The sequence below is a fragment of the Planococcus citri genome, chromosome 3 (genome assembly GCF_950023065.1).
Source record: "Planococcus citri chromosome 3, ihPlaCitr1.1, whole genome shotgun sequence".
Taxonomy (NCBI): domain Eukaryota; kingdom Metazoa; phylum Arthropoda; class Insecta; order Hemiptera; family Pseudococcidae; genus Planococcus; species Planococcus citri.
In genome coordinates this window covers 1,465,018-1,477,624 of record NC_088679.1, presented here as the reverse complement: position 1 = coordinate 1,477,624, position 12,607 = coordinate 1,465,018, and the positions used below count along the sequence as shown (strand labels likewise).

The 12,607-nt window shown below is 34.7% G+C and overlaps 1 protein-coding gene across 3 annotated transcripts in view; it reads right to left on the bottom strand.

Moving 5' to 3' along the window:
* Positions 1-3,575: 3,575 nt before the first annotated feature.
* Positions 3,576-12,607, bottom strand: part of stet (stem cell tumor) — a 98,050-nt gene continuing 89,018 nt past the window's right edge. For all 3 annotated transcript variants that reach the window (XM_065358456.1, XM_065358457.1, XM_065358458.1), the window contains 5 exons: positions 9,940-10,079; positions 8,807-8,919; positions 8,492-8,592; positions 5,974-6,028; positions 3,576-5,249 (listed from right to left, as the gene is read on the bottom strand). In XM_065358456.1, coding sequence (XP_065214528.1) covers positions 4,963-5,249; positions 5,974-6,028; positions 8,492-8,592; positions 8,807-8,919; positions 9,940-10,079 — 696 coding nt within the window. In that variant the 3' untranslated portion in view covers positions 3,576-4,962. The remainder of the gene's footprint in view (positions 5,250-5,973; positions 6,029-8,491; positions 8,593-8,806; positions 8,920-9,939; positions 10,080-12,607) is intronic.

The window sequence follows — 12,607 nt, the reverse complement described above, 5'->3', positions numbered from 1 at the left end:
GAACGTGGTCAAAAGGTTGTCAAAACGCTCATCTACTGAACTAAGCTGGCGCACACTCCGAATCTTTGCTGCAAAGTCATGAGATGCGAGGTACATACCTATTAATTATGGTACCTGCACTTTCTGATAATGCGAAAAATCGCTACTGCAAACTTGCCAAAAATTCCTGATTTTGCCAAAATTATATCAAGAAAGTCTCGTTTTTGTCAAAATTATTAAAAAAATCTTATTCATTTCTTCACTTTTTCAATCTCGCTTTATTAAAAACAGAATGAAGTTTTCGTTTTTTTCCGTTAAGTAGCGCTGTGTGTCCGTTGCCTCGCTGAAATTCAATCCTTTGAATTTTGATGTACTATAGTTGCATATATTGTACTTTTGCAGGAATTTTTGTATTTTTTAAAAATTAAATATTGAACCTTTCACCTTTGAGTATATATTTTTTGTTATTTAAATTACTTGTTGCGAATTTTGAAGGGGATTTTTACTAAGATTAATTAAATTCAACACGCGCATCCGTATATATGTTTTCAAACTTTCAAAGGTTCTGAATCGGAATTTAGTATCCATCAAAAATACTTTTAAAAAGCAAATTACCGCCAACCAAAAAAAAAAAAAAAAAAAACTTGCAAAAAGAATTGTTAACAAAAATCTGTTCATTAAGTAACTTTAATGAAAAAATTCATGATATCAAAACATCGCCAAGCAATTTTCATTCAGCAGTTGTGATCAGGAATTGATATGGAATTTCAAATTAATTTGGTACTTACTGAAATAAAATATCCATAAGTTTGAGAACTGAATTGAAAAACCGGACCGATAAATTCCGCCGGCGCTTGGCCCGGTTTTTCAATTCAGTTCTCAAACTTATGGATATTTTATTTCAGTAAGTACCAAATTAATTTGAAATTCCATATCAATTCCTGATCACAACTGCTGAATGAAAATTGCTTGGCGATGTTTTGATATCATGAATTTTTTCATTAAAGTTACTTAATGAACAGATTTTTGTTAACAATTCTTTTTGCAAGTTTTTTTTTTTTTTTTTTTGGTTGGCGGTAATTTGCTTTTTAAAAGTATTTTTGATGGATATCACGACTTTTTTTTTTTAATGTGTACATATTGTAAATTGTTAATGCGAATCTGGGTACATACTCCAAGACGTTGAGAATATCAGATTTTTGTTGACAATTCTTTTTGTTTTTTTGTAGGTAAGTTTTTTTTTTTTGGTTGGCGGAATTTTTGCTTTTTAAAAGTATTTTCGATTGATATCACGACTTTTTTTTTTTTTTTAAAATAATGTACATTATTATAAATTATTAATGGGAATTCGGGTACACCAACAATTTTAGAATAATTTGTTGATTAAATCACAAAGTTTCTCACTAGAAGAACACTACCGAACTGATATGAGTCAAATTTCGTACAGTGATTTAAATTAGGGTATTATTTAAAAATATAACGTTAGTTTTTTAAAAAAATCATTTTTGACTCCCTTTTTCACAATTTGAAAATTGCTTTCCCCCATAAAACCCCCCAAAAATGAAAATTTCTCGTTGTACCGTAGAAAAGGGTCATCTACATTATATTCGCTATCATTTTGCAAAATTTCAAGCAAATCGGTTCATTTGGAGAAGCTGTAGCCTTGTCAACGGAAATTTAAGCATGAAATTTCATGAATATTTCTATTTTTCACCCTCAACCACCCTAAAAATGAAAATTGTTTGCTGTACCATAAAAAAGGGTCATCTGCATCACATTTAATACAACTGTGCAAAATTTCAAGCAAATCGGTTCATTTGGAGAAGCTGTAGCCTTGTCAACGGAAATTGTCATGAATTTTCATGCTGAAATTTCCGTTGACAAGGCTACAGCCTCTCTTAATGAACCGATTTGCTTGAGATTTTGCACATTGATAGTGAATATGATGTAGATTACCCTTTTTTATGATACAGCTAACAATTTTCATTTTTTGGGTGGTTTAGGATGAAAAATGGAAATAGTCATCACGAAATTTCATGCTTAAATTTCCGTTGACAAGGCTACAGCCTTTCCAAATGAACCGATTTGCTTGAAATTTTGCACAATGATGGCGAATATAATGTAGATGACCCTTTTCTACGGTACCGCGAAAAATTTTCATTTTGAGGGTGTTTTAGGGGGGAAAGAAATTTTAAAATTGAGAAAAAGGGGGTCAAAAATAATTTTTTTTCAAAACTGACGTTGTATCTAAAAATAACTCATTAATTTACACCAGTGTACGAAATTTGACTTGAATTGGTTCAGTAGTTTTCTCTTGACACGAAGATTAGTGATTTCAAAAATTACCCCAAAATGCTAACTTTGGGTATTCCAATCTACATCATTTTTTACCGTAGAAAGTTTGTAAGCATACCAAATTAAAGCTCTCGTTGATGCCAACAACATATCAAAAAATCAGATTCGTGCGTGTATTTATTCGCGAGAAATTCATCATCGAAAATACGCTTAGTTGTTCAGGGAATATAAGCAGTAAGTGGCCGGACTGTCATCACGTTTGGTATTATCGGTTTTTGTTTTTTTTTGTGTTCGTTTTTTTTTTTCTTGCTTGGCGGGGCAGTCCGACCGGACTGCTTGATCCATTTTGTGATCTTGAGGGGGGGGGTGGACCCTCATTTGCAAGAGTAATTTTGACAGAAGTATCGATATTTAGGTTTCCGAATAATTCAACAAGTGAAACTATCGACTACAAAATTTTTTCCAATAGTTTATTACATTTAGGAAAAAAAAAAGAATAAATAAATAAAAATACATTTCAGTCTGTATACATAAAATAAAAAAAAAGGACAAAAAAATTACAATAAATAAAACGGATAGTAAAAAAATAGTACAGTTTGCCCGACACATATAACAAACGGTTATTACACATACGTACATTACATATACGTAATACGTAGGTACGCGATTCAACACAATTAATTAATAAATAAATAACGACCACAATAATATCCAACATTATTCTTTATAAAATTTCTGAACTGTGAAAAATGCTACATAATGAAAAATACCAATCAGCAAATGCCAATGAGAAAAATCTTTTCCCAATGCCAATGCCACGATCTGGAAAAGTGAAGTAAAATTTTGTTAAAAACAGTAAAATGACGTAAAACTGGTTCGTTTGTAGTGAACAGTGAAACAAAATATCACAATGCTTATGAAAGGCACTGTTTCAATCATCAATAGGCTCACATCTTAATAAAACCTGCTACTACAAAATAAATTTTGTCAAAAAGTGACGCGTACACGTAAAAATTTAGCATAGGTATACGAGTAAAACAATACACGAGTAGTAACACGAGCAAACATATGCAAGTCGCAGCGCTCGCACTGTCAAACAAAATACAAATATTGTAATTTGCAAATACATAAAAAAATATGTACAAATAAATAATAAATAAATAAATTGAATTTTAACTTACGTGACTAGAAAATATAATAAACCAGTACAAAGAAAAAAATAGAAAAAAAAAACAAAAAAAAAACAACAGCGTATCAACAAAATGAATTCGATTAATTCATCGAGGTATTTAAATTTCTAGCCTTATATCGACTATACCTAAATAAATTATTAGAAATTTTCTACCTTTCGAGTCTGGATTGTTCGTCCCTCACAAAATATGTATACTACATATCCAAAGAAAATACATAGACGATAGATTCACGAACAGGAAAAATACTCGTAACGAGCATTTTCATCGGATTCGAACCAAAAAAAAATAAATAAATAAATGAATAAATAAAAAAATAGAAGTTGGTACTGAATTTAAAATCATCGCTTTTTTGAAAAGTTTACATGCTCGTGTATCGAGTTCGAAAATAATTCATAGTGCGATACGTTTTCACCATTTAAATCTTGAATTTTACGAATACGAATCGGAAATAGAATCAATTTCGGACCTGCCAACGAAAAATTTAGAACATTTTGATGACAGATGAATAGGGGAAAAAAAGGTTCTTGTGAAAAAAAAAAAACTCAAAAATGATACAACGTGATTTTCACTCGACGAATATTAATGTATTACAAAAAATAGCGAGATTCGAAATAAACAAAGCTATACTGTATTTAAACGGATGACTCGGACACGAATAAAATACAAATTACAAATCACGAATCGAGTATACTTTCAAGAACTCAAATTACATTCGTTTTGTAATCGAAATTATTATTCGTTAATTCACTTTTTCGAACGATATTTTCAATAGTTTGAATCGCTTTTGCGGTGAAAAACCCTAATTAATTAAATAAGTAATGAAAAATTCAACGAAAACTCGCATCGATTATCGTAATAATTTTGCGGTAAATACCAAGTTTGTAACGTACGACTGAAACATTTCAAATGTAAAAATTTTACATGTTTTTTTTTCCTTACTCGATTAGTAATAATTTAGGCGATAAACGTACCTAACGAACGAATGCCAAAAGCTCAATCAGCGGCGTTGAAAAGAGGGGAAAAAATACAACACGATTACGAAAAGGGGAAAAAATACGTAGAACGTTAACAAATTAACAAATAAATAATAATAAAAAAAAAAAAAACAAAATACAAATAAAAAAATGTCAAAAAAAAACAACTCGGTCAATTTTCATTTTGTTAATTTATATAGCTGCACGATGCAGATGCGACGAAGTGAAAAAAAACTGCTGCGTACCATAATATTATATTCGGGCAGTGATTTAATAGGCGGGGGAGAGGGGGCCGAATTGAAAAATAAAAATAAACCAACCGCCTATCTCTAATAGCATATAAATGAATATTTACGAACAATAAACATACATATAGCGCAGACGAACAAAAATCACAACGATATATTCAAAAGGAACGAAAAACGAGAAAAAATCAAAAAAAAAAAGAAAGAAAAGAAAAGAAAAGGAAAAAAACAGAGGACAAAATACAAATAGGCGTAAAAATATCACATTGGCGGCTACTAATAGGTCGCTTCGTAGGAAGGAGGATAAGGATGCAGAATATTATAAATAATAGCGCAAGTGGCCAATATCACATACAACGCTAAAGCTATCCACCATATCAGCTGCTCGTGTAGCTTTTGTTCGAAGTTTTTGAGCACGGCTAAGCCGATCGTTAATCCGGCAAAAGCGCCCATTAGATGAGCAGCGTAACTCACCGGTCCTTCGGACATGTGTGTACTCGCCGAATACCGATCTTGAGCCGATGCGTAGCGATCGTAAACTGCCAGACCGACATCGACGCTGGCTGAAAATCACAAATACCAATTAATAATAATAGTAATAATAAAAATTCAAATTTCTAGTCTACATAAATCATTCGAGTGGAATAAAAAAACATTCTTTTGTAAAACTAACGTACTGAAAGAGCAACCGAAGAACTGAAGATAGACTCAAATTCGAATCTAAAGCCACCTCCACTCCACTTCACAACGCTTCGATACCATAAAAATCTTCAAAAAATCAACTTCATTCTTCAAAATGAATAAAATTTGGCTTTCGGCATCGAGTCATGAAAATTTTTAAAATAATGACGAAAATAAATTTCAAATAATCGTGTTTAAAATTCCAGCTTTTACGGCGTTCTTCGAACGTCGTTTCAAAACTCTGTTTTTGATGGTTCTAACTTGATGAAAAAAAAATTATTTTACGACTCGGCCGTTCTAAATTACTTCTCGGAATAATCAAGCATTTTAATACGTATCGATTTTTGCATTAAAAAAATTTCGAGCTAGGAGCGATGAATTTTTTATTTGTAAACTTGTACGACCTTTGTTCGCACACGTTCAATAAACTGTGACCTAATTTTCGAAAAGAAAAAAAGAAAAAAATGAAAAACAAGTAGGTATTGAACGGCAATTTCTCGAGGATTTGTTACATTTGCTACGACCTTGACAGCTAACAATAATTATTCCACTCGAAATTACTGCTACGCTTACGCTACTGTAAATCAAGTAGGTACTCCTACTCACCGACGAATAATATTCCGATCAAGCGAACGATACCGAACTGCATATGATGGAAATTCTGAAAAATAACATAATTTATTAATTAGTATTTCTCGTTCAACGATATTCGTTTACTGTACACGACGTGAACTACACTAAAATAAGAGCGGACGAAAATGTGTTGAATAAATTGCATAACCAGTTCGCCGGCTATAATTGAAAATGTATTCCGATACACGGCGAACAAGTTAGGCAATTTAATTAACGTGATTTTTAATACGTTATAATCGGTAGTACATCTTGGGTGAAACTTCTTTCAACAAAAAAACGATTTCAACTGTTGGGAGGGAGGGGGGAGAAGAAGGGAATTTCAGTTTTCATTGTTCAAAATTTCTAGTTGACAAAATATTAACCCCAAATCAATTTTTGGCAGTCATCTTGGAGTATTTACGAGACTTTAAGCAATGTTTGCCAAAATTTTATTCCACTAATCAATTTTGTTGGTAATGTTTGTTGATTTACGCGATTTTCACGAAATTTAGTTCAGATTCTGAAATAGTTCAACAATTTTGATCGTTTTTAGCCAAATTTTTGTAAAAAATGATGGCTATTGCGGTAGGTCCAACTTTGGATAAAAAGGTCGGGGGTCAAAAATTTTGATAGTTCTCGACGTTTTGAGCTCAAACTAGACGATTCCCGGTGTGTCAGTTTTTACTAGTACATATTTAGGATATGATATATATTTATAAGTTTCAGCACGATCGAGATTTTTACATTTTTATGACCTGGACCCTGCTCTAATTGATCAAATCAACTCAAACTTAGGGAATATGGTTCTTTTAGGACCTAGAATTGACCCCCGCAGTTTGAAGGGTCAAAGTTGAAAATTACAGAAAGGTCATTTTTTTGGAGGGGCATAATATGACCCCAATTAGATGAAAAGGGTCCAAAATCATACCATTGGTCAGTATCCCCATTGTGATCAACATATCCAAATTTCAGCTTTCTAGGTCATCCCCACCCCGATTAAGGTGGGAAAAACCACATTTGACCCCAGTTTTTGATCCCCTCACCCTTAAAATTGATCTAGAAGGTCCAAATTTTCAGCATACAATGGGAGGGTGTCCCATGAGTGATTATTGCGGGTTTCAACCTTCCAACCCTATTTGACCTCTCTCCAGGGTCAAAAAGTGGATTTTTGGTCTATTTTACGTGTTTTTCAATTTTTCAGACAGCCTGTCCTGTAGCCCCTCCAAATTGACCTAGAGGGTCCAAATTCTCACAGTACATTCGAAGGATGTACCCGAAATGCTTTTTGCATGTTTCAACCTGCCAACCCCATTTTTACAGAAAGGTCATTTTTTTGGAGGGGCATAATATGACCCCAAATCGATGAAAAGGATCCAAAATCATACCATTCGTCAGTACCGCCATTGTGATCAACATATCCAAATTTCAGCTTCCTAGGTCATCTCCACCCAGATTAAGGTGGGAAAAACCACATTTGACCCCAATTTTTGACCCCCTTGCCCCTAAAATTGATCTAGAAGGGCCAAATTTGCAGCATACAATGGGAGGGTTCCCCATGAGTGATTATTGCGGGTTTCAACCTTCCAACCGGATTTGACCTCTCTCCAGGATCAAAAAAGTGGATTTTCTTTGCTATTTAACGGGTTTTTCAATTTTTCAGACAGCCTGTAGCCCCTCCAAACTGACCTAGAGGGTCCAAATTTTCACAGTACAATGGGAGGGTGTACCCGAAGTGCCTTTTGCAGGTTTCAACCTTCCAACCCTATTTGACCTCTCTCCAGGGTCAAAAACATGGATTTTTTGCTATTTTATGCGTTTTTCAATTTTTCAGACAGCCTGTAGCCCCTCCAAATCGACCTAGAGGGTCCACATTTTCATAGTACAATGGGAGGGTGTACCCGAAGGCCCTTTGCATGTTTTAACCTTCCAACCCCAGGGTCAAATGAGTTTTTCGATGTTTAGGAAAGCCTACAGCACCTCCGAATTGACCTAGAGGGTTCAAATTTCCACAGTACAATGGGAGGGTGTACCCCAAGTTCCTTTTGCCGGTTTCAACCTTCCAACCCCATTTGACCTGTTTCAGGGTCAAGACAGGTTTGTTACCATACTTTTTGCAGGAGGAAGAAGAGAGTTGAGCGAAGCCTGAGGGGGGTGCAGGGGGGACAGAGTCTCCCAAAACACAGGCAAAGTCAGCATTATCAATGTTTTTGTCCACCAACAATCAACGTCATGGTTTTACCTGTCTTCCTTCCTCCCCCCACCCCATTGAAAACAATCAAACTCAAAAATGCCATAATTTTTCAAACACAAACACCCCGTCAATCAAAGGTACCTAAACGTGTTGAATAGGTACACATCCTTAACCTTTTCAAACCCCTCCAAAGGCAGCCGGTTTCGGGCATTTTTTTCGCACTTGGCATCACTGGTGAATAGGTAAATTCGGTCGTTGGTTTACTGAAAGGCGAATTAAAAATAGAAAATAATTAATAAAAGGTGTTTCGACGGTACTTACCAACAATACGTTAGCGAGATGAGCAGCTAATAAAGCATAAACGCCTCCCGAAGCTCCGACTAAGCAAACATCTGCGTCGAAAACGGAAGTGCCTAATGAGCCTGCGAAAAAGAAAAAAGGAAAAAATATATAAATACGAGTACGAGTACATATATGAAATATTGAAAGAAGTAGGAAAACAATTGTAGGCACGATTTCGCCACAGACATCGAATATGTCTGCTACGTACCATACACGGAAATAGGAACACGAAAGAAGAAAAGAAGGTGAAAAAATAGTAATAAAAATATTAGTAAGGATATTGTAGGTACGTACCAGCTAAAACTCCGGCCATGTATACAACTCCTATCCTTAATGAGCCGTGTACCATTTCTAACGGAAGCCCCACCGATAATTGTACTAACAAATTAAAAAGTAAATGCAGCCAACTGCGAACATAACAAACAAATACGATACGAGTTATGATACGTTCATCTACATACATACGAGTATACAATTATTGAAATGATTAAAGATACGATTCGTAAGTATGTTGAAAATGAAAATTTCCACCAAATCTAAGGTATGGAATAATTATTGCTATCGTTGTTGAATATACGTCGTGTCGCGTCTCGTCTTCATCCTAGCCCCCCCCCCTTCTATTCCTCGACTGGACTGTTCCAAAATTTCGAAAAATGGATTTGGAAATTAGTCAACCAAAAATTATCATTGGCAGTGATTTTCGTACTGGTGAAGTATCAAAAGAAAAAAAAATCTAGCTCAAAAAATAGAAGAAAAAGATTTTTCAATACTTTTTAGTCATTTTCAAAACGAATTAATGTAAAAAAAAATCACTGATTAAATTGAAATAACAAAAAAAATAATGATTTAGGTACTTAAACAGGGTCTAAAATGAACTCTTTTGAACAAAAACTATACAGCTTTTCTCAGGCATGATGCTTAAAAACCTGCTAGCGTAAGTACATACTACAAATATAAGTACTCGTAGCATTGCAAATCAATAAAATACACTGTACACTGTACAGTGTACAGCGACGTTGTTGGTTGGTCGATCGTCATAACGAGTGCCTAAACCATTAAAATAAAATACACCGCAACTATTCCAAAGGTACGATACTCGATTACCGACTCGTAATCTCGCAGTATTACCTTCAAGGCAAGATAGGTACGAGTAGCCTACTCTACCTATGTACAATACGAGTACAATAGACTTCTTTCTAGATTCGACGACTATACGACAAATGAAAAATGGGCACAAGGGGGCACAGGGGAGACGACGGACGCGGCACGAGGTACTTTCGGTGTGCGTGCATGTTGACGACTTTCGAACACTAATATCACGTGATTCGATTGCGAATACAAACAAATGAACTGAGCTTATACTACTCGAATAATAGCTAAAGCTATAGGTAAGTATATTGTATAGGTAATAATGGTTGTTCAATTACCCGGCGTGTAGTACTGTGTAAAAAATAAACCTCCAAATTTGTATTTTTTTATCGGGTCTGTACACGAATATACTGTCAGGAACTGGACCAGAAGCGTTCATTTCTCCCGTTGTCACCGTGTAATATGTGAATACGCCGAGCTGAAAACAAAATTTACCAATAATTAAGCACGAATATCAAGACAGTGGCAAATATGAAAACATGTCAATCGTCAATGCATAAACATATAGCATAAAAATTATTTGCAGACACATTACTGAAAATTTACTGAACAAAACTCTCCAAAATAGTGGAAAAAATAACTAAAAATTCAGCCAAAGAGAATTGGGGAAATTAGAATGAAATCAGCAAAGTAAAAAATCACTTTCAGAGAATCGCATACTAAAGTAAAAAAAATGATGGCTGCTCTGCTCACAAGAAAAAAAGAAGTGGAATAGCGTATTATACGGAGGCAAGATGGAAAATACTCCGTCAATAAACAAGAAATGTAGAAAGTCTGGATAGATTATATATGTAGAAGAACAATATGGAGATGATACACGACCAGCTCAAATTGAAGTGACATCTACTGAGGAGGCACCACAAATAGAAATGTGGGAGCTAAGGACTTCAGTGAAGAGAGCCAGAAACCACAAGGCAGTGGGAGAAAACCTCATGCCAGCAGACTTGATCAAGAACATAACACCATGGTATGAAAAGGACCTTTGAACATGATAAATGAAATATTAATGATGAATTATTGATGAAGGTGTGCTACCAAAGGACTTCAAAGCAGTGAACTTTGTACCAATACCAAAAAAGAGTAACACGCAAAAATGCTCAGAGTACAGAACCATCCCATTAATGAGCCACACATTAGAGCTGCTACTTTCCATCATAAATGCAAGAATAGAAAAGCGATACCTTAAAGCCAAATCCGTGTAAGGTAAAGTGGGGGTAATTCCAATGGCAAAATTCAAAATTTTAGCAATTTCTCATTTTTTGGGTTTCCTGTACATTTTGGGGCAAAAATGATAAAACAACTTTATTCCTACATCCTTCAGCTACACATTGACTATATTGAAGAGTGATTTGTGCGGAGGCTTCATACATATAATTGAAAAAACATTTTGGAAGGTCGAGTTATCGGAATTACCCCATTTTTTATTTCGGGTAATTCCGATAACGAGTTTTATAAGGAAAGTAATTCTCCCGGGGTAATTCCGAGCCAGTAATGTTGAAATATACCATTTATTGCATACTTAGGTTTTTATTTCATGTAAATTGAATCATTAGAACAAAAATTAAATTTTTTTTTACAAATACGTATGCATTTTTGAGGCATAATTTTTGAAAACTCAAACTAACTAGAGAAAAAAGCCTCCTTTTCAGGGTTTTCTTTGATAATTTTGACCCCCCCCCCCAAAAAAAAAAATACTACATCAAAACTGAGAAGAAAACATTACAAGGCAATTTTGCTAGGGCTATTGGAATTATCCCACGGCATGAAAAATGATCAACATGTCTAATAATTCAATGCCACCAAATAAATAATTATAAAAGCAAAATCAAAAGAGGTACTGACACTTCAACACATATCCATCAAATTTCAACTTCTAAACAGAATTTTTCAACAAGTTTTGAACGATAAAAACGAGTTTCAAAAATGCACTGTTTTTTGCAGCAAAGGTTTTGGGCATTTAGATTTTGAACACCGCACAGAAATGACAAAACGGAGCAGATGGACCATCTGATCATTAATGGGTGTAGGTTGGCATACTTTCTTCATCATTTGTGCCAAAATGTGCTTTGCAACAAAGCTAGGGCTTGCTATCTGAATTACCCCACTTTACCTTTTGTCGATCAAAAGAAATTGTCTTTCTGGGTCACTTATAGGACTCTGGGATGCCCTAAATTGAAAAATTTGCATCTGCGTGCAGTAAAAGTGCACCGTGGAAGATGCACAAAGCTGACCAATGTTCAATCAGAACTCAATGAACCCTTCTGAGCATATCCAAACTGTATCAGTGCTGCGTAAAATCGTACCATTTTTGTACAGACATACACGGATTTGGCATTAAGTAATTTTATAATCAATCAAAAAATTCAAAATACCACAAAATACCAATACCAAAATATACCATTGAAAATTATTTTTGTATTGGTATTTCGGTAAGTATTAATACCGTTTCAAAAACTTTATCGGTATTTTGTAAATTGGGACTTCATCTGTCTGCTAATTGGTATTGGTAAAATGGTAAGTACAGTAAAAGCTCGTTATAATGCTTTCGGATATAACGCTGATTTTGTTATAACGCTGATTCCTTCCAGTCCCTTGACATCCCCATTTAAACCAATGTAAAATTAATTGCGATATAACGCTCATGAGTAGAGCCCTGCGCCGACAGCGAAATGATCGGCGGCGGCTACAGTACGCGCAGCACTGTGGCTGGCGGCGGAGCCGATTCCAGCCGAAGGTCTTGGCGGCTGCCAAAATTTTGCTCGGCGGCGGCTTAGCCGGCTACAAAGTTGAAATTTTGGGGTAATTTTTCGTAAATTTTAAAATTACCCCAAAATAAAAATTGGAAAGCAAAATCAAATTCAACTTCTCAAATGAAAATACCAATTTTTTCCGAGCTGAAAAGATTGGCTGTTTTTAATGACGAAAAGTTTTGATTTTTGTTTTTGA